The sequence below is a fragment of the Solea senegalensis genome, linkage group LG9 (genome assembly GCF_019176455.1).
Source record: "Solea senegalensis isolate Sse05_10M linkage group LG9, IFAPA_SoseM_1, whole genome shotgun sequence".
Taxonomy (NCBI): Eukaryota; Metazoa; Chordata; class Actinopteri; order Pleuronectiformes; family Soleidae; genus Solea; species Solea senegalensis.
In genome coordinates, this window is record NC_058029.1 from 21,173,551 (window position 1) to 21,197,130 (window position 23,580).

The 23,580-nt window shown below is 45.5% G+C and overlaps 1 protein-coding gene across 2 annotated transcripts in view; it reads right to left on the reverse strand.

The window, feature by feature from the left end:
* The window catches only part of pou2f2a (POU class 2 homeobox 2a), a 43,241-nt gene extending 20,384 nt beyond the window's left edge, over positions 1–22,857 (reverse strand). For both annotated transcript variants that reach the window (XM_044034400.1, XM_044034399.1), the window contains exon 1: positions 22,629–22,857. In XM_044034400.1, coding sequence (XP_043890335.1) covers positions 22,629–22,728 — 100 coding nt within the window. In that variant the 5' untranslated portion in view covers positions 22,729–22,857. The remainder of the gene's footprint in view (positions 1–22,628) is intronic.
* Between the last annotated feature and the right edge of the window lie 723 nt (positions 22,858–23,580).

Below are 23,580 nucleotides of genomic sequence, written 5' to 3' on the forward strand. Positions count from 1 at the left end.
TCAGGCCGGGAGCACACACTTGCTCTAATTCATATAATCCATCATATTATATTCCTCCTCTTACATAGAGGGGACAGAGCGCAGCTCAGTGATGGACCCACCAAGGCCTTTACACAGTCCCAACACCAGGACTCAATTCCACAAGGTGAGAGACTTTAAATCCAGTGTGTGTGTGTGTGTGTGTGTGTGTGTGTGTGCAGCTGTAGCCCCACCAGGAGTTTAGGGATTATAAACACACAGAGTGGAGTGTGTAGCGTGGAGACGACAGAGGTGGAGGTTTTGTATGAGAAGCAGCGGGCGCTAAAATACACTCACACCGTTGGTCACCATGGGACCTGTGTCATCTAACACACTCACACACACACACACACACAGGCCGCCTACACATCGGCAACACCTATTCCTCTCCTGTCCTAATACCTCTCAATCGCTCCTTTTCCTCTGGCCCCTCTGCCCCTCCATCCTTCTCTCACACCATTCCCCCTTCTCTATCATCTCAGCAGCCCATAGGGAGCCTGGCTTGTCTAGACAGACATCGCTCTCTCCCACGGCGCTACCAAGGTTGAAGCTCAATTTCTTTCCTTTCTTCCCTTCTTCTTCTTCTTTTTCTTTTCATCCTCTGTTTCCTTTTCCATCTTCTTCTCCTCCACCTCTTGGCACTAGAGTGAAGTGTGTGCTGAGAGGGACTGGTGGCCTTCATCGCCGGAAACAGGAGCACTGAGGACACTTTAGAGCAAACAGTTCACTTACTCTGACAAAACAGAGGGAATACTTTGGTTATGGTCAGCTTACGACCTGTTCCCCGTTTCACCTTGACCTGTTCTTCACATGCTGTGCCCCTTTTCCTTCAAACCTCCTCCTCCTCCTCATCATCATCATCATCATTCCAGTCCCTTTTTTTTGTGACCTTCTGCCTTTTTCTTCTCCAATGCAAACTTTCTCTCCTCCTCCCTCTCTCTCTCTCTCTCTCTCTGTGTCAGACCTGCTGGTCAGCAGCAGCTGTGACATCACTGGCCACTGTTCTCTGCCTGGATTGGACACTCGGCCACGTTGCCAGGCAACAGCAGTGAAAGGTCTCAGTGTGAGCGTGTGTGAGCGTGCGTTCGGCGCGCACGTATGTGTGTGTTTATGTCTGTTTATAGCTACGTGAGTGAAAGGTGTGTGAGCGGTTTTCCTCGCCTTGCCCTTTATCTGTGCATGAAGAATGATCCACGTCTATGTTTTATCTCAGATCAAAGCATGCAGATGATTGGGCTGCCTCGCCACAGAAGAAGAGAGCTGTGTGTGTGTGTGTGTGTGTTGTGTTAATGAAAAAGAAAGATGGTACAAGTGCGTGTGTCAGTGTCTGCACTTGCGTCGAACCATATAAATGTGTCTCTACGTGTGTGTGTGTGTGTGTGTGTGTGTGTGTAAGCCCCCGGGAGAGGGTGGTTATTGTATCTGACACAGCGGCTCTTTCTCGCGCCTCATATTTCTGGGCCGATCGATTCCTCTGACTCCCGACAAGACAATAATCGCACCTCCCTCTCTCACTCCATCACTACCATTATTACTGACCTCCCCAGGGAACGGACAGGGTGGAGGGAGGGAGACAGGGATGAGGAAGGAAGGAAGGATGGAAGGAGGGAGGTTGAGGAATGAGAGTGGGACATAAAGTTGACAAAATGAGCCTATGATGATGAAAAAGCAAAAAAGCACGATGTTGAAAATGAGACGGGAAGAGCAGCCCCGGAAGAAAGAACATCAAGAAAGAGAGGGATATAAAGAGAGAGAGAGGGTGTGAACACAAGGAGGCTGGGATAGGAAGATGGAAATCTGAGGAGGAGAGAGGAGTGGGACGGAGAGAGATGTGTGGCGATGGAGGAAAAGAAAGAACAAGAGAAAGCTGAAGCATAACAGGGAAGAACAGGACGGGCGCCGGGGCATTGGTTAAAAAAGAACGAGCCACATAGATCATGGTGAGGAGAGAAAAGAGGAAACGAGTGAAGGAGCGCAGAGAGAGAGAGAGAGAGAGAGAGAGAGAGACGCAGGGCCGAACGGAGAGGGACAATAACGGAGAGAATTAGAGAGGGAGAGATGAAGGATTCGCACTATCTTCTTCTAATAAAGGAGAGAATGAGAGACGGGGATGGAGGGAGGGAGATAGGGAGGGATGGAGGGGAGGGCGGGGGTTAGACTGAGGTGAAAGAGGGAGAGACATAGAAAATATATAGGAACACATTCACACACAGAGCCGTGCTGTAGAGGTCAGCGCTAAGAAATATTATTAAATTGACAAGAGTACAATAGTTGATTGGCAGGCCAGCATTCAGTGATGAAGAATACACACACACACACACACACACACACACACACACACACACACACACACACACACACATTCATTTGAACAGCCATAACTAACCAGCTAACACAAACCCTATAACTTTAATCTAATCACAATTCAAATCTTAGTCCCAAAACTTCCACCAGTTCCTCAGCGACGCCGTTCTGCCTCTTTAGGACCAGGTTTTGGTCCCAATGAGGACTACTGGTCCTGACGAGGTCAGAAGACGTCCTAAAGAGGTAATAAACACGAGTGCACACACACACACACAGTCTTTTGTCTGTCTCGTCAGCCTGTCAGTGCCACGTCTCCATGCTTTGAATCCAGATTACAATTACAGTAATTGGCTCTCAATTCAAGCGATTTCTGTTTGACCCCGTCACCTCGCCCCTCCCCACACATTTCTGCCTCCTCCTGAACCTACACCAACCTCCCTCCTCATCAATATTCCTGCACCTCCTCTCTACCTGTATCGCTCCATCCATCTTTCTCCAGGTGCAGCGTTCTCTTTTCAACACACTTCATCCCCACCTATAACAATCTTTCCTTCCTGCTCTCCTTCTGTCCTACTCCCTTTACTTCTTTACGCCTCACACCACCATTTCTACATTCCTCCTCCGTCAACACCCCCCGGTTTCTACCTTTCTCTCTCTCTCTCTCTCTCTCTCTCTCTCCCAGATAGTTGGCTATTGTATACTTTATTCATGCTGTATTTATTATGGAGAGATTGCAGTTCTGTGAAGTAGTCATGGGGATATATCGTGCATTTGGGGAAAGAGGTGAATGAGCGATATACATAAATAAGGAAAAAGAGGGGGTGATAGAGGTGGTGGTGAGGGGAGAGAGGAGGAGGGGGGGTTAGGAAATTGGTCTGGCTAGCGGAACAGCTTTTCACCTCTCTCGCTCTCGCTCTCTCTCCCTCCCTCCCTCCCTCCCTCTCTTTCTCTCTCCCTCTCTATTCTGCTTTGTATTCTGCAGAGATGACAGGGGGAAAGCTTTATTGCTCAGAGTTTGTATCGATCGGGGCCCCTCTAAGGGGGGAGGCCGCAGGACGTGCTGAGCAGGCCCTTTCTCAACGACTGTGGCTCCTCCAACCCTCCACATCCCCCCCACCCCACCCCACACACACACTCACCCAACCACTCCTCCTCCTCCCCCCTTCAATTCCTTCTCTTGCTCGCTCGCTCGCTCTGAAATTCAAATTCAAGGCTCTTATTCTCAAAGGTTAGCAGAGGGAGAGCACGGGGAACCAGGAGAGAGGAGGAGAGACAGAGGGATTGAATGAAGGAGAGGTGGAGCGGCGTCTGGCTTCTTCCCCCTGACTGAAGCCCTGAATGGAGCCGGGATCTGATAATACAAACACAAACAAGGGAAGAAATAAACAAAATAGGGAGAGGGAGCAAAGTGGAATCTATCAGCCCCGTCCTCTTCATTGCTCCCTCATCTTTCTATCTCCATTTCTCTTTCACTCACTAAACCCCTCTCTCATGTCTTTTCTCAGACGCGAGGATGATTTTGTTGAAAGGTGAAGAATGAGCGTGGTCCTGGTCTGTCGCCACGTCTCTGCTGCTTCTGTCCTTGTGAGAGGGACACGAGTCAAAAATAACAAATCAGCCCCTACCTTTATTTATTTATTTTTTTAACTCTCATGTTTGACAAAAATGAAATCAAAAAGGGGGGGAAGCGAGAGAGCGAGAGCTTATTTATCTCTTAATGGCATGCACAGCTCTGCGACGAGGCCGCGGAGGAGAACAGATTGTCCATCAGGGCTGTTACAGGGTTCAAGTCCATGACCAGCGGGCTAGAGGAAGGTTAGGGGGTTGAAGGTTCGACTCCCAGGGGACGAGGAGCATCCCTGCTGTCTACCGTCCTATGCCCGATCCCTCCCTCCCTCCCTGCCTTCCAAAGACAATACAGCCCTCCCTCCCTCCCTCCCTCCACCTTTCTTTACTCTCCTCTATCCCACTGCTGGTCCTTTTAATCCCTGCTTAGTCTGATCGCACACATGTGTAAACCTGAACTTCGCCTCCAGACTCTCTCTGTTTGTCTCAGATGTAGACATAGATGTGCACATGCTGGGCTGCTCGTAAACAAACACGCACACACGCGCACACACATGCACACACACACACACAGAGAGAGAGGGAGAGAGCGCTCTGCATTGACTTCCATTCATTTAGCCGCAGTAAAACCTTAACCCTATCCTTAACCATATTCACATTTGGCTCAATTGCACTTTTCTTTCGTTCTATACATCACTTTTACCAATATCACAATCTTGAGTCGAACTGATAGCAATATCAGTCCAACGCAGCTGTTTTTGCATCGTTTAAACGACAAAGCTGATAACAACACGTTTGCGCTGATGCATTTACCGCGCAGCCACTTCAGAAACACAACACTCCAACTGTGTTAAAAACAAATATTCTGCACCTATAAAGGAGAAATAAACCGTTTTTACATTTTTCACAGTCGGTGCTGAGTGAGGCGTTTATGTGAACTTCAGAGGTTTTTTGGGGGCTGCAGTGAACGATTATTTTCAGATTTGATTAATCTGTGGATTATTTTCTCCATGAATCGAGTCATTGTTTGGTCAGATACATGTCAGAATGGGATGTGAACCAAACCTGCAAATGATGTTCTCCAGTGTCTTGTTTTGTACACAGACTAAAATGATTGAGTTTTACTGATTTCGTTGTTATATGGAGCAAAGAAACTAGAAATTATTCACATTTAAGAAGCTGAAAACGTGTTTGAATTATTGAAAAAAAAAAACTAACCCTACCCAAATCCATTAAATGATGATCAAAATAGTTGACTAATTGATTCAATCCAGTCATTTTGTAGTATCATACCAACACTGATTCTAATTATCATATCAGCTCATCCCTAAACACAAACATTGTTATTGTTATTGTCTAACTCTAACCTTAATCTAACAACAATTCTCATCTTATTTATGTCTTTAACTGTGAGAAATGAGGGTTTGCCTCATATGAGCAGGTTTTGGTCTCCATGAGGAATACTGGTCCTGACAAGGTCAGCGTTTCTACCAGAAAAGGTACAAATACAAGTACACACACACACACACACACACACACACACACACACAATCATACAAACAAGTCATCGACGCACAGACATTCACACAATAATCCTCAAACACAAATGATTCACCCCTCCTATTTTCCGTTCTCCCGCGTTACAGCTTGGCCGAAACGCGGTGATTGAAACAGTTTGTGCGGTTTTCCACCTCCATCTCAGTTACTCCTGTCGCGGAGAAAAAAAACACGGCGTTGCCTCGACTATCAGTCGCAGCAGATGTGAGTGGATATGAGATATTTGTGTAAACATTGGATACATATACTGTATACAGTGTCACTGATATTGCTTGTGTGGTTTACGTGCAGCTCCAGATTGAGTTCAGTGATAGAGTATACATCAGAGACTAGCTCTGGATGCTACACATCTGATTCATGGAAGCATGAATACACACACACACACACGCACACATACACACACGGGGGCAATGCATGTGCACACAGATGCACTCACACACTGTACAATAACCTGCAGGCCTACAACCTGCCTTGTTGGCTGTGTGTGGATGCATTATTAAACACACTGGATTTCATATGTAGAGACAGAATATGAATGCTGCACTGTGGACCCTACTGAGGATATTTTGCCTTGCTCTGGACTCCACTCTTACATTTTCCTTGAAAATCTTTCATTTATCACACTTTACGTTTACTTAAATCACCGGCTACATTATTTATGTAATCGTGTCACTCCGTTTCTCTGTATTTACAGTTCTAATACGGCAACTTTCGTTTGCTGTGACCACACACTAAAGTGGCCTCGTGAAGGAGGGATTTCTCATTTGTCGCCGTCTTCTTTTCCTCTGTGTTAAAGTGTGAGTGTTAGCCGAGTGTTGGTTTTTAAAGCCCACTGAGACCAAGTTCTGATTTTGGACTCAATAAACAAACTTCACTTTACTCGAGTCTCTACAAAATCTATTGAGTTTTTCCTTGTGGCATCCGGCTTGGGGGCCTTCAGCTGGTCAAGGATGTCTTCGTTCACATCACGACTGAGTGATGAGGAGCCGTACTTCTGGCCGTGACAGATAACAGGTCCGACGGTGTAGCGTCCGTGTCGTAGCAGAAGGCGGCCATGACACCGAATAAACCACGGGAACCCAGTCATCAACCGAGAGGACCGCACGCGAGGGACGGTCGAAGAGCAACTAAACCACAACACAAGCGCTGAGTGTATTCACATCTGGAGGGCGGGTGGGCCGGGCCCCAACTCTCACGGTAATCGATGAACGAGGGAGGAAAAGGGAGGCAGTGGGTGAGGTAGGGACGTGCATGGGGGAGGAGGAAAAATCGGTAAAGAAAGCAGGTTATCTTCCGTCATTAGGGGAGGGGGAATCCCCGTCTGCAGGGGGGGGGTGAGGGTTCATTGATAAAAAAGGGAGCGAGGGAGAAGGAGTGAGGAGAACGGGAGACTATGTTTGGCATCGAGAGAGAGAGCAGACAATTATCTGTATTGATTAGAGCGGCCCAGTACTGTGAAGACTGAGAAAACTATGACTGGATCAATAGAGAGAGAGAGAGAGAGAGAGAGGGAGAGAGAGAGAGTTAGAGGATAGACAGACCAATAGACAAAGATAAAAGATACATATTATGACAAACATGAAGAGATGGAAACATCAACAGTGAAAGTCAAAGAGCCAAGGTGGAGTAAGAGAGGGGACAGGGGGTGGGGAGACACGGGGAGATACATTACAGTGTTGATGTCATTACTCTTTATCATTGATTTGTCAGCAAAACCACAGAGTTCATTCAACGAGCCCACCACTGCCCTCTCATCACCACAGTACTGAGAGAGAGACACTGAGAGACCACACCTGGACCAGACTTCTGTCCACTTTGTCTCCTCTGGCTGACTTGTTGTGGGCCCGGTGCCACAGACAGAGTTTATGCATCTATTGACTACTGATAACAACTAAATGATTGGATGACATCACAGAGGTTTCTGGGTCTCCCTGTGCTGATTTTGCCGTGTTTATAATCTTGCGTCTTGGTTAAAAAGTTATACTATAATTTTAACTTTGAAACAGTACTTTAATTTTGTTTTATTTCCATGGTTAAACCAATATATTTGAATTTATGAAAAGAAATCTCGTTTTTTGAATAATCTTATAAATAACATTCAGTACACAGAATATACAGAATATGAGAGCAGAAATGATTTATGTGGTGAGTAATTAGGGACCATTTCTATGTATAACCTTTCTCCATCTAGGCCTGTCATTCACTCAGATAAACAGTTTTTGACTGTGAGAAGTGAAGACGTGTGGATGTCACTGGAAAATATTTTCACAAAATGGACGCGAGGAGCTTGTGACTTGAGTGTTCAACAGACAAATTAGTCTTAATGATCACATCAGTCATTGAAGTAGTGACTCACAGCATTGACTCCGCCTTTATATAGAATACATATATATACTGCTGTTTTAAGGTATGGCTAAAAAACCCTATATCTTTTATTTTATCTTTAATAATTTGTGGTGATCTGTTTTCATTATTTTGCTACGACATATTTAACATTATATACAAACTATAAACCTGGACAAGGTGCTGTGGCAATATCTGCTCACGGCTAAAAAAAAGAAGCAGATTTCTATTAGAATTTAAGAACCAGGGAGAGTGTTTGAGGGAAGAAAGAGAGGGAGCTTTGAAGGGTATCAGGAGGGAGGCCGCGCTCAGGTAGGGGGCCCTGCTGTGGGGCCTCTTTTTGTCTGGGATAAAAACAAAAATGGTGGAATAGGAGTGGAACAGAAGGTGCACAGGGGGAACAAGGGAAGTGACAACTGTGTTGAGTAAAAACATCCCACTGGCACGGGGGCACACACACACACACACACACACACGCACACAGAGGTTTGCATAGCTCCCCTTTTTGGGACTCTGCACTGACTTCCATTCATTTGTACAGCCTAACCAAAACCCAACCCATCACCTTAACCATAACCAGTGAATACCTAACCACAGTTGAGATCTTAGCTGTAAACTTAAATCATTTCCTAAAACAAAGTGAGGTTCTGCCTCATTAGGACCAGGTTTTGGTCTCCATGAGGACTACAGACCCTGACAACACGAGCACACACACATGCAGGACACTACACTAAAGTGTGCACACATTAATCCGCTGATCAGACCCCACACAATGTGAATGTGCAAGTACCCACTCAGAACACTTATGTAACTTACATTTCTTTAAATCCTTAGCCCCATTACCCAGGCAACCCAGACACACACACACACACACACACACACCTGACCAGGAGATCAGTCCTTAACATCATGTAATCCCTTTATTTTAACTTTAACCCTAAAATGAAACTTATTTTCGACCCTTTTTAACGACACAAAGCCGTCAGATCCTACAGGTGTAGTGATCTCCAGGTTCCCAGACTCCATGGACGTAGTAAAACAAGGGCAAACACACACACACACACACCAACAGAGAGGACCACATCTGTCATTCCTTAGTTTTATTGAACATTACAAGATGATAGAATTCAGCCTCCTACCCCCTTGATGTATTTTGACACGGAAAAGGAACGTATTGTCAGAAAAGGTTTATACAAAAGGAAACAAATAGATGAAAAAGCATAAACTCTGAATGGGAGAGCCGGGCTGGATATTGAGGAAACCTTTGGTAAGGGCAGAAAATGTCAGGTTTGACAAATGACCTTTTAAACATGGAGCAGATGTAGAGAGTCATGTACACGGTGGACACAGGGCCGCTCGACCGTCTGTCTCTTAACGGCTCGTGAAAAGATAAGCGTCACTGTTCCACACTGTTTAAAATAAAACACTGACATTACGAGGACTTTAAATACACCAAAAGTGCAATGTGCAAAATGTGCAACAAAAGCAGAGTGACGCATGAACCTCAGGTGGATATTCTGCTGTAAGAAGAAGTCAGGTGTTTCAAGCTCCAGTGTGGAACTTCTGTTGCTCAGGAGAGTCTGCAGAGCTGTTTAAAAGGAAGAATCTACATATTCAACTGTTCTCTTTCAATATTTGCTTCCAGATCTCACTTCTTTACTCATGTTTCAGATGTCTTGTTTTACGAGTAGAACTCTTCTGCCCTCCCTCCATCAGCCATCATATAAAATGTGTCACTGTTGTGTGGAGCTCATTTGACATTTGTTTATATTTAAAAGTTACACACTGCAGCTTTAATACAAGGATAAGGGGGTGGGGAGGGGCTACGTGGAGTTGAACTAGATAGAAAAAGTATATAAAAGATGAATTACAGGTGTAAAGTTATGCATGCATGACATCACCCCCCCTCTTTCAACCCTTGGGAATGGACACTGGACACCTTGGAAACGGTCGCTAGGGGAACAGAGCATAGAGAGAGAGAGAGAGAGAGAGGTGAAAAAGGTGAATTTAAAGAGGTAGACGACAGGCACCTAATGAAACCATGAATTCAACCTCAGTAAGAAGAAAAGAAGGGGGTCGGGCACAAATATGTGTGGTCAGGAAAAATGCTCATTCCCTAACAAATCAACGATTACTTTCTTCATGTCCCATTCACTAAATGGGCCACCTGTGCTCATAAAGGGTGAAAAAGCAAGCGCCATCACAGCCAGAGCCTTCATTGTCCTTCTCTCCATATACTGTGACCTCTCATCCTCTCCAGTCATTTAGAGACGGGAGATTTAGTGCAGCACCGACGCGGCGTGGATGGTAAAAACCGGCACATGACAGAGAGGCAGCGATGGCCTCGGGTCTGCGGTTTAATGCATGGCGAAAAATATTGATGAGAGAACGTGTTGATGGACAAAGAGAAGGCCTGGTGTAGTGAAACGCTGGCTGTTAATGTATATGGGTGCTGGAGGTCATTTCTACCAAGAAGCTAGAAGCTCGGTAAGTGGATTGAGAAAGTGAAGTTAGTACAACAACAACATCACGCACTTTAGTGCTTTGAGGTGCAACGAACACACGTGTGCATGCCTGCAGGTGAGAATGTCAGTGCCGCTCTGACCTCACTGCAGACATTCACTCTCTCTCACACACACACACACGCACTCCCTCGCTGCCTCTCTCTTCTCCCGTGACCAGCACTTCTCAGCTCCAAACTTTGACGCCTGATCAAAATCACAAATAACAAATAACCACACGCAGACATATTTTTGCAGACTTTATGCACATAACAATCGGCCCAAATTCTGCATGCTGCATATTTTTTGAAAGCAGAGTCATATAAATATCAAAGCCTCGGACTTGGCATGCAATATAGATTTGGTATGTATGCATAATATGTGATCAATATCTGTTGCTGAATAAAACATGCTGCAGGCTTTGACAGGCCCATTTGAAATGGAGATGCTATGCTAATACAAAAGGCTTTGGTGAGATTGGCCGTGAACCCTCCACATACCAGCAGTTCACACTTAGAGGCTCTCACCTGCACTCTCCATAATGCATGAGCAGCCTGAATATACATATATATATATATATATATATATGTATATATATATATATATATATATATATGTATATATATATATATATATATATATATATATATATATATATATATATATGTATATATATATATATATATATATGTATATATATATATATATATATATACATATATATACATATATATATATATATATATGTGTATATATATGTATATATATACATATTTATATATATATATATATATATTTATACATATATATACATATATATATATATATTTGTACATATCACCCCCTGCACCGCTCACTCACTCACTCAATCACTCACACTCATGGCGCTGTATAGACACAGTAGCCAGTGTGCATAATCACATGGACACATATGCAGAAGACAGCCTTGCATACCTTCCACTACAGTCCTCTCTCAGCTGAACACAAAACAAACCGAGGACACAGACTGAGGAGCTGATGAAAAGCAGAAAAGAGAGAAAAGCAGCGAGAGAAAAAAACAACAACATTTGGCCTCAGAAAGTAAAGCAAAGACAAAACTTTGCTGTAAATCAGCCGTATAGCGTCACATGGTCTACATTCAATTAAATGGCAGCATTTCACTTCGAGGGGGTGCAGAAAAAGCGACATAAACGTTTTGAACGCTTTGATGATCGTTAAACACAACGGAGCAACATGTAGTAAGAAATAACAGATAAAGACATCGTTTTCCCTCTTTTTTCTGTTTTGATCTAGTGGTGTGAGACACACAGGCAGTGCTTAATCAAAACACTGGTAAGCCTTGGTGAACTTCTAGACTTTCAGCAGCAGGGAACAGGGTCAAGGCTGCTGAACAACTCAGTGTGAACTGGACTATGGTGTATGTGTGTGTTCTTGTATTCAGACATTTTCTGGCATAAACACTGACCTTATCAGGACCAGAAGTCCTCATGGAGACCAAAACATGGTCCTAACTCCTCATTTCTGATGAACTGGTGAAGTTTATGGCTAAGATTTGAATTGTGGTAAAGTTAATGTTCAGGTTTTAAACAGACTAAATGCTTTGTTTAGTCTGTTTAAATGAATGGAAGTCAACTAGAGTCCAAGGATCGCTGCACAAGCCTGTGTGTGTTTGTGTGTGTGTTTTCTAAGAGACTGTGTTGGTGTTGCGTGTGTGTGGGCTGCAAATTAATACACACACACACAGACAAGCAGACATGCTTTTTGAAAGGTATATTCAGCTGCAGCGAGGGATGATGAATGGAAAGTCAGAATGTGAGACAGCAGAGGAGTAGATATTACTGCAGGGGACATTAGAGTCGGCCAGATTATTATGATGGTTCATAGTAAATATGCATTTACAGGGTTAGTACGTCTGCTTTAGAAGACAACTGAATTTACTTAGTGCTTCTGTCTCTGTGCCCCTGCTGGTCTTTAACCTTGGCCTCTGGTGCTTCTGCCTATCGCAATAAAGTCACCCCTCCTCCTCTTTACCTCTCTCTCTCTCTCTCTCTCTCTCTCTCTCTGTTCTTCCTCCACCTCCTCCTCCTCCTCCCTGTCTCTCTGTCCCCCCGGCACCACTGTTGTCCACTGTTCCACTCATTCATAGTAAACACTATTGATTTTCAGCAGGGAAAATAAAAAAAGGCCATGAATTTTAATGCCCCTATCTGTCCCCTTCTCCATCTCTTCCTATCCCCCTTGCCTCTCCTTTCCCTTCAGCCCCCTCCACCACCACCTCCACCCCTTCTTTCCTGAGGGGAGGATAAAGAGATGGGGATCATGTGTGTGTGTGTGTGTGAGTGTGCATGTGTGTATATGTTGTATGTGTGAGTGTAAGTTGGTGGTAAGGTGGGGTGGGTGGGGGTTCATTTCTCATTTCCCAGCTGTGCCTCTCTCACACAATTGCCCCCTCCCAACTCAACCCCTACACCTCTCCTTCTTCCCATTCTCTCCTTCCCCACTCCTCATCCCTCTGTAGCTCTGCTCTCCCCTTCACACGAGCCCCGGCTCTGGGGAGTGGAGGAAAGTGATGCTACACACACACACACACAGGACATGGATTGTCACAAACAGATAGGGACTGTCCCATTCTGCTCATGTACACACATTTTAGCACATGCACACCGTGCTACAACTCGCCTGTGGTCAAGGCCACGCACAGGCAAAATACCTGATTTACACACACACACACACACACAGAAGCTTTTCACCATCACTGAGTCAAGTATTTACCTTTTCTTTTCTTCCAACTCACTTCCATTTTCTTGCCAATGACATTTTGCTCAATGCATTCATCTACCTTCAAACAAACCCTTTCACCCACACACCTCCTTTCTTTTCTTTGCCAGTGTCTCTCTCTCTCTCTCTCTCCATCTCTGTGTGTCTGTCTCCATCCCTCCATCTCTCTCTCTCTCTCTCTTTTCTACTCTGTGTATTGATTTTGCTATAAGCAGTGTCCCGGTTGTGACAGGTTAGCACAGACAGACAAAGGCAGACTTCATCAACCTACGTTAAACACAGGAGCCACGTCCTCAATAATCACTCCATCACACAAAAGACAGGAGAGGGAGAACGAGCGAGAGAGCGAGCACAGAGAGGAGAGCGTGTGCATTGATGAATAACGCGGTGTTTTTGTTGTGAGAGAATTTTCAAGGATTTTTGCCGTCTTTAATTTGTACACAAACACAGAGAGAAATTCCTGGACGTGGATTACTCATGTGAACAAATGTTGATCTGAGTGTGGGATTCTGGTCCACATGTCTTTGTTGCATTTGATAAACTGATAAACTCCAAATAATGCATTTAAACATTTCTGTTTAAATGCATTTTCGTCTTCTAACTCTGGTTTAACAGTAAGTGTATATATCTATATATGTGTGTGTGTATCCCCGAGTGCACGCACAGAGTTTTCATCTCCACTTAATCTCCCGCTCCTAATTCAGAGTGTACATTGAGCCGCCTAATAGGATGTGACTGGAGCGCCTGCTGCAGCTCTAGCCAGCTAGCCGCTAATGAGAGGGCCGCCACAGCCGGAGAATCAAAGCGCTTTATCAGCACTCCTAATTACTATAAACCTTGTTAGCTGGCTAGAAAGCTAACATCTGCTCACACTAACAAAGTATTTGAAAATATAATGCGGACCTGGCCCGGTGAACTGAAATCAGACAGGAGGGCTACGTTGCACCCACAGCAGAGGACGTGTGTTGCTGGTCACGTTGGACACTATTTGCATAGCAAGAAGAATGAGTGCAGATTAACGGTGTTTACAGAGAACGCTTCATCATTCACTGGTGTGTGATGGTGCTAATGTTGCCCATCTATGAAGCAGCAGGTGTGTGGACAGCAGGTTTCCATGTAGCTCTGTGGTCTGTTTGCCCGCTCGCCCCCTCTCTATCTCTGATCAAAGCACTTCCTTTCAACCCCACCACAACCGCCCCACCCTCCGTCCACCACCTTCTGCTGTTCCCCCGCTTCTGCCTCCACCTTCTCTCCCCCAATCATAATTTGACTGATGATTACACTTGTCACTCACGGCAGCATGTGGCCAATTAGGCAAAGGGGTGTAGGGGAGCAAAGGGGGCAAGCAGGCTGTGCTAAAGGAGGTGGAGGTGGAGGTGGGGGCAGGGAACTTGGTTGCAACTTTTTCGTAGCTTGCTTCTCTAAAGTGGCATTTTTATATATATATATATATATATTTCTTTTTAGCTCTCAGCTGTAACACATGTTTGTTTCTGCTCAATTTTCCTTAAGAGACTCAAGAAACATCCAGGAGCCGCTCTCTCCAATGCCATGGCCTTGTCTCTCACTTTCTTGGCCACTTCAATATCTCTCCATGTTCCAGGGTAATCACAGACTCATTTAAAGTCACTTTTACACTACCTCTGACTGGTGGTTTAGAGTGCGACCGCAGACTAGGCTTTTATGGGCCTTAATGTGTCCTACAGACACTTTGGCAACCAGGCTGCTGCTGCCAAAGATGCAAGAAGAGAGGGGGGGAAAGAGTGAGAGAGAGAGAGAGAGAGAGAGAGAACAGGGCAGATGAGGCCAATAGCCATGGCGACTTAACCAGCCTGAAAAAAGGGGGAACGAAAGAGGATGAAAGAGGAGGGAGGAAAAGGGACGTGCACGACAAAATGGACAGATCATGGAAGCGTCAAAAGAAAGAGGCGGGAGAGGTCACTTAGTCACTCCCCCCGTGCCTCTTCATTCGTCCCCTTTACAAGCAGACAAAGGGATTGAGGGGTGCAGCCCATGTACAGAAAAAGGAGGGGTCTATACCTCCAAAAAGACAACTATTGAATATCGTTGGGGCGGATACATGGAAGCAGTTTGAAATTAGTTGTAGGAAATTGTATATTTTGAAAAAAGTATACAAAGGTATTTTCAAAAATCCCTCGTACTTTGCTTTCATGAGCCATGGGGAGAAAAGAGTGGGACTATGCCTTTATGAAAGAAAGGCAGAGCAGGAGAGACTGCGCCAGGGAATGAGAGGGAGAAGAGGTGGTGGGGTACAACAGATTAATTTCAGAACAGAGTGCTCCTGCCGAGAGAAGGATGGAGAGCAGGAAGGATAGAGAGGATAAAGAGAAGGGGAAATGCTGAGAGGAGAAAGAGAGGAGGGAGATTAAACATGCATTCAGCTCTCTCTAAGAGCTGAGCTGCTTTTGGAGGGTCTTCATTTTAGTGTGTGTGTGTGTGTGTGTGTGCGCACACTCCAGGCAGTGCATTTGCAATGATGTGACATTGTTTATAGCAGACATGTTCGCTACCTCTGCCTCAAAACCCAATCAGTGAGCACTCTCATCTGCCCTCACTGTGAAGGACAGCAGTAGAACCCTAAAGGTTAATAGGAGCCCCTTCATTACCATAAATCTTATCAGCAGAAAATGAAACGGAGAGAAAGGGCCAGTCATTCAGTCCTCTGCTCTGCTGGGCTAAGGGGAGACACCCAATCAAAAGCCGGGCATTTTATTGGCCTCTTTTATTATCTAAATGTAGCGGCACATGAGCGAGGGTGCAAAGGTGACAGCCTGCAGCAATCAACAACAAAATGAACAGCGCGCGAAGCTGTGGACGACAACACATTATTGCTGTGTTTATGACTCGCCGCTCATTTCCAGCAAATAACATATTCAGGCTTTTTTTTTTTTGTTTTGCCGCAAAGAAATTGCATCAAGCTTGGTTCGCTCTGACCAGGGGAATGTAGGGAGTCTGAAGGCTGGGAGAAAATCAGGTAATCAAGTGTTCAGTGTGACCAGCAGGGGTTCAAACACTTGTTTTGACTACCTAGTCTGATGTGGGTGATTGGCAGCGTGCGGCGAAGGCAACTCTGATCACCACCACTAAACAAACACACTCGAGAGAATAACTACTGTATGTAGAGGTCAAGAACGCTGGAGTTTCCCCGCCTGCGCGTCATCATCGCGTTACTCAAGCAAAGGCAGCGGGAGGACGTGAAAAACACTGGAAGGGGTATAAATCAATAGCCCGGCGAGAGTCAGGTATGTATGTGTTTATTCCTGCTGATATGTTGATTAACTGCCCGTCACACACACACACACACACACGTACAGTACACACTGCATTTATCCCCCTCTGTGTGTGTGTTCTCCAGGTGATTGGTCTGATGAAGTGGCTTCACTCATTTGGCCTCTGATTAGAACTAATGCTGGGCTCTGTTTCAGCGTATGAACTGACCATCTGTGAACAATGATTATGTGTGTGTCTGTGTGTGTGTGTGAACGAGCCAAACAAGTGACACAGTGTGTAAAGAAACACATGGATGGTCCTTAGAAACACACACATATGTATATATATATATATATATATGTATATGTATATATGCATTTGTTTTCATGCTGTTTGCTGTGATGTAAGCTTAAGTGCTTTTGTTGGCGTGTATATTTAGAAGCATTTGCGTAAAGGTCATTGTTTGGTGAGAATGTGTGCATGTGGGAGTGTGTGTATCAGTGCAAGGTTATTAATACGCTAATGGTTGTTGACGATGTATGTGTGTGTGTGTGTGTGCGTGTTGGTCCGTCTTGTTCCCCAGGAGAAACTCAATACCACTCACTGCTGCTAATGAGCTGTGGGACCTCATCAGCATTAATACTACATTAGTCTCCGCCAACACACATGCACACACACACACACACAGGTATATATATATATATATATATATATATATATATACAAACTACAGGCACATATACGCACCTGTCCGAATCCATAAAAAGGTAAACGGTTAATAGGATTAGGAGGATTTTTCAAACCCTGCTGCAACACAAATAACATACGTTATCATTACACACTTACAGCCTGGATTTGTTTGGTTTAATCCAACGCCGTGTCACCGGTTTAATCCCCAAGTGCCCTTCATCAATTTTAATAGAATATTGTCACTTGAAGCACATAAATATAAAAGCAGTTCACACACACGCGCGATGATATAGTGTCAAGAAACACACAAACAAGCCCCTTCTGTTTTTAAAAGGATGTCCTATGATGACTTTCGATTATTTTCCAGGTATGGTTCGGGATAATTCTTTAAGTCTCGTGTCTACGTGAAGGCTGATTTAAACACAACATGTCTGTGGCTCCTTCGGGCCCGTCAGGTTGTCACAGTGTATTGAGGGATATCTATAAGAGCCTAATATACGTAAATAGACGGGATGACGGTAAATTAGCTCCTGAAGCATTCTGCCATCAGCGCGCTGCATTCACAACCTTGTGGCTGGCTCATATACTGCAATCTAATTCAACTACCACAGGGAGAGGAGAGCAGGGAGAGAGAATTGTATTGTGACAGAGATCAGGCGAGAGTGGGAGGGAAAGGGGAAAGAAGAGGAGAGAGAGGGAGAGAGAGGGCCACGGAGAGGAAGAGAGGTAGCTTAATGCAATAAAGCATGTAGTATTGACATCTTTCTCGTGTCTATTGATTCCCCATTATGTTGCTAACAAACCCAGGTTGACATTTTGTCATTTGCAATCATGTTAACACTGCGACTTGCACGCTCCCCCTCCACAAGCCGATCTATACGTACGCACACTAGTTTGCACATGGGCTCATGCTTGTAAACACACACACACACACAAATGCACATATGTGGACACTGCCTCTTGATTTCTCACACACAGAGTGACCGGGTGAACACATGCATGGTCTCACATCATGTAGTAATCGAAGACTTTTTTCTTTGTCTTTTTCTTTAACACACGCTCTTGAAAGTAGCCGGGAAGCACAGATGCGGCGCGCTAAAGACGCGGTGGATAATGGACAAAGACTGGAGCAACAAAGCACCTCACGAGAGTCTCAACTCTGTGACTGAGAGAGAGTCAGTGTATTTGGTAGGTGATGGTGTTTAATGGCGTGTGACAGAAGGTGCATAGCTGAGATGGACTGAATCTGGGTGTGTAAGTGTGTGTGTGTGTGTGTGTGTGTGTGTGCGTGTGTGTGTGTGCGTGTGTGTGTGTGTGTGTGTGTGCGTGTGAGAGAACGCATCTCCTGATGATGTCCCATCATATCACATCATATAAAACCATTCACTGCCTGGGAAACCTGAGGTTTTTCCTCGATGTCCCATTAAACTTTCATACATCAGTTAATGCTGATGGCTTAGCTAACCACTTTACTACACACACACACACACACACACACACAAAGCGGTGGCCTTGACCCGTGCCTGTGTAGACACAATGCCATTAAAAATAGAACAAAACATGGATCAGTTGCAGAACGGCCTGCTATCCAGGTGGAAAATGGTCAGACACGCTTGTTCCATGTTATATGATGGTCTGTCTGTTTCATCACAGTGCGTGTGTGTGTGTGTGTGTGTGTGCGAGTCCCCACAGGGGTTGTGTATAAGTGCTGGAGGGCTGTTGTAACATGAAAGAGAATGAAAACACAGGGGGCAAAGAAGGGTCAGGTGGGGCTGAGTCAAACACTTGTGCTGGGACCTCTGACCCCCGAGCACGGAGCTCAAACTCAAGTCAAGGAGCCGCCACGAGTCAAAGAGACAAGTTAACTGAGAGTCAAGAGCTCCCCACACACACACTCAAAACAACAAAAAAACAGGACGGTGTGCAAGTATTTACAATGCAGAGCAGTGTGTTGGCAAAAATCTGGCAACACAATACGATACACATCCCAATATAGTGGTGACGATGCCATATATGGCAACGTATATAAAATTGTTTTAGTTTTAAGAAAAATGAGAGGATTGGAAGGAAGAGGAGGAGTCAAATGTCCGAACACCAGCAGCCAGAATCAGTGCAGTATCATGCCATGAAATATCTTGATATTTCAGTGTTTTGATATTTTCTTGCTATTCTTCCTATTAAAATGTCTTTGAACATCCAGTGGAGGCTGAGAAAGTCAGATTAGAGCTCAAGGACACATCAAGGCAGACTGGAGTACACCTGCTTTATGTCAATATTTCAGAGTAAAAACTATATTATGATGTCGCCCCTTGCTGTTTCCAAGAAATTAGTTTCAGTCCCTGCTCCCTTTAAGCGACAAATACTCCAAGTTTGAAAAGGACAGCACCTTGTACCACGTTATCAAAACGGAATAAAATCAGCATAGCATTGTGAATCACTGTTATCCCACCATCTAAGCAGCCTGTGTACACATCCCATCACTTTGCCAGCTTATTCAGATGCTGGCCTTGGCCCGGGACACGGCAACATAATGGCTCATCTGAGGTTTACCCTCACCTCTCAAGCTCAAACTAGGTTTTCCTCTCCCTCCTCGTTTTTCACTCTGTCATCTCCTCTTACTTTCACCCGCTTCTCCCTCTCTCCCGCTCTCTCCTTCCACATTTTTTTTTTTATCTCATTCTGACATTCACCATTTTTCACCGTGCGGGGCGTGAAAACTCCTCCTCCCCAGTTCCCCGCTCCTTGGCATCGAGCAACCCCTCCAACCCCCCACCACCACCACCATCCCTCTCCGCTCTCTTCTGTGTATATATCTCTAGAGATATGGTGGGTAACAGGTCTCCCTCTCATCCCTCTGCTCTCTTTTTCTCTCCCACTCTATCACCTGTCCCCTCACCGTCACATGCTGTGCACTGCTGACTGAGTATGTGGAGTAAGGGTGATGCCTGGCATCTCTGAAATCAAATGGGCTTGAACTGATCTGGAAATGAAAGGGGAGCTGTGCTCCAGGGGGAAGAGGACTGGTCCTGTAAGAGTCCGTCTACCAGCTGAGGCTATGTTCACACGACCAGGCTTAATGGTCTAGCAACATTTAGGAGGTTTCATTTTAGTATGTTTGTGTATGTAAGTGTAGCATTACTTAGGCCTTTACCTTATCTTGACCTGACATGTGCAGCCCACATTTTGAAACTGAAGCTGACCACAGAAAATGGCTCCGGCCACACAAACCAGCCCAAAACACACAAAACAAGAGGAGGAATCAGCAGAGAGAGTGTACGCTCAACTGCGTCAACTGCTGTAATCAACAAAAGAAATTCTTGGTCCACTGAAGCCCTGAAATTTCGAATCAAAATCGACTAGTCGGCGGGGGGATGATTTACGAAAATATACTATAAACTATACTACGCTGATATCAGCGTGATATCAACTGTTGAGGAATATTTACGTAGATGATTTGTCTCTGTGCATGTCCTCACACAGAGCGACACTGAACATAGGCGCTCAGCTTCGCGGCTGAGACACAAATAGATCACTGCCGTTGTTGCAGGCGAGTATGAATCAATGATTATTCGACTAAACATTGAAATATGCCAATTCTGATATGATCATGGACTCAAAACGGACGGAGCGACATAACGAAGACAAGTTAGCTTGTTTGTCGTCGAGCTGTGATATGCAAACCTTGCATTTGACTTTTTTATTGCCATCTATTTTTGTAAAATGCTGCCACACTGCCGATGTCAATACTGTAAATAAGGGGGCTATAATGTTACCTGTGTGAACAGGGGTGCTCTGAAAACACTCCCATTAGCACTTGGTACGTTCCTCCAGGTGAAATCAAATTAACCAAAGACTGTATGAAATCAACACGGCAAGAAGTCGACTTATCAGAATTTGAGTCGAACCAGAACGTATGGACTCATAAATGTACCGGGACTTTACAGCCCTGGTACATTCTCTCTGGTATGTGAAGGCCATCATAGTTCAGTAGCGCGCTAGGGGTTAAAGAAAGACGAGAGCGGAGGAGGTCTCTGTTTGTTTGTCGCGGTCTCACCATTAGGTGTCACTAATTCTTACGTGCTGGACCTGTAAGTGAATCAAATCAGGATTTTTTTTGTTGTTGATGTGATGTGATCAGATTTCTCCAGGACTATGTGCACACAGAAATCTGATTTTCAAATCAGTCACTTGTGTCACTAGATTTGACATGAATGAAAACGATCATGTGGCTTTTTGACTTTATTTTTCTTTCTTTTTGCCCATCAACGTCATCAGTGCCGTCTCAGAGGACAATCTGCACATGAAAGTCACGTGCAAGACTCTGAAAGTTATGAATGTGAACTATCAAATAGGATCTGGACTGAATCAGAACTGAACCGTGTGGCTGAACAGGTGCACACCTGTTCACATTTAGGCCCAGTTACTCACTGATGGGGAGAGTTGAAGCCCATCGGCCTCCCCTGACATTCCCCATCACTTCCCTCATACTCTGCAGTCAGTGTAAACAGGAAGCGCACGTTCTTCCCCCTCTGAAACGCATGAGCAGCTGTTGCATGACTGAGAAACACTGGAAGCTGGACTGATCTCTCACAACGACCAGTGTGTGACACAGTGAAGCGGCCCTGGCTGCTCCCACCATGCGTCCTGCTTTTATTCCGCTTCAGCGCAGATGAAACGCAGACGGCGCCTCAGAGTCATGCAGCCAGCTCCCCCTCTCTCTCTCTAGCCTCCCTCCCTCCCCCTCCATCCCTCTCTCCCTCTGCTTTCAACCGACCAGCAGCTCAGCAGGAGCGGGACAGAGGGATGAGATCTAGTCTCTCTCTCCACTGCTGATGTTTACTGTTTACAAAAAAGAAGAAGCGAGTCTTTTCCCCCAGAACAAACCTGCAGGTCCGGGCAGGCAGTGATGTTCAGAGCTCAAACAAGAGTCACAGACACACCATCCACACAAATAAAGCCCAAAAACACAACAGTGTGATATTAAAGAAACAACAACAGCGTTTTCTCCTCCTCTCGTGCCTCCGTGCTCCTACACACTCTCCTTCTATCTCCCTCTCTCCCTGCTTTCCACCACCGGCCCCAGGAATCGATCTCCACAGGATCGATAAGTTGGCATGAATATTCCCAGCCTGCCGAGAGTCTAGTTGGGGAGAGACGGAGGCTGAGGCTCAGGCGCAGGCAGTGGAGGAGAGGGGAAGGATGGAGACGGAAGACAGGAGAGGAAAAAAGGGGGGAAAAAAATACCCGGAGAAGGGAAACACACACGCGGGCGTGGAGATTAACAAACGCATGGGCGCAAGTGGAGGACAGTGGACACAGCAAGAATGGACATTTTGTGCAGAACATTTCAGTTTGGACACGCCGGCCTTTATGGGAGAGCATATTTTTATTTGAAGGAGCGCTCCGCAGGTGTAAAGGACTCTTCACAAGGAGCCGGAGGAGTGTGTGTGTGTGTGTGTGTGTGTGCGTGCGTGCGTGCGCGCCGACAGCTCTCACTCATCCGTTACAAGAGCATCGGCACCGAGCGAAGAGAAGGCAGGGCGGGTCTGCATGGCTGACCGACATGGAGGAGGTGTAGCAGGGAGAGGGGAGAGGAAGAGAGGAGGAAGGGAGGAGGAGAGGGAGGAAAAGATGTCTTACCGGAGTTGGAGCGGAGAGCCAGAGGAGACTTGAGACGCCAGGCGTTGAGGTCAGGGGCAGTTCTCTGAAACACGAACGGCACCGGCAAGGGAACAAACATGATCTTCCTCCTCCGGCGTCTTGTTTTGATGCGAATAATGTGTCAGAACTTGAGCAGAAACGAGCGGTGTCCTCTTCTGGAGCTTCTCGGTCTCGGTCCGTGTCTCTCTCGTAAACAGCTTTGGCTTTGTGTGTGGGGAGGGGAATATTCGGCGTGGACAGCTCGCTACAGTCGCCGTGAGGTGTGTACACATGTAGCCCCGAACTGCTGCACGTGCACTTTTCTTTACATATGTGGTGGTGGAGCTTTAGTTTAGGTGTGAATGTGCATAGAAGGTGTGAGAGCAGCAGACACGCACACACACACAGACAGGTGGACGGAGAGGAGATCACAGCTCACTTCTGCACGCTGCAGGAAAAGTTGTGTTACAATGACAGGCCTATTCTTGACGCGTGAACAAGAGTGTCACCGGTGTGTGTGCGGCGGGTGTCTCTCTGTGTGTGACCTTTGTCCTGCTCCAACCTTCTTCTCCTTGAGTAATTCTAGAGCTTATTTGTTCCTCTTTCACTCAAGTGTTTCATATACAAACGTGTGAAAAAGGCAGAACAGTCGCTGTAGCGCCACCGGCGTGTTTGTGTAGCTTTGGTATTCAGCGTTGCTATTGAAAACACCACAATAAAGAATGAAACACGTAGAAAACAGTGGTAAAAAAGGCCAGCGGAGTTAGATATAAAGTCTTTTTTGGATTTCCTTGCACTATTTGGTTTGATCTATTGTATTTGGTCTCTAGCTGCACGCGCTGCCTCTCCTCTCTGCTTTGCATGAAGGCTACATGTATATGTATATACATATATATATATATACTGTATAGAAGGACATTCATCCGCTCGCGCAAAGATGCGCAACGCGTCT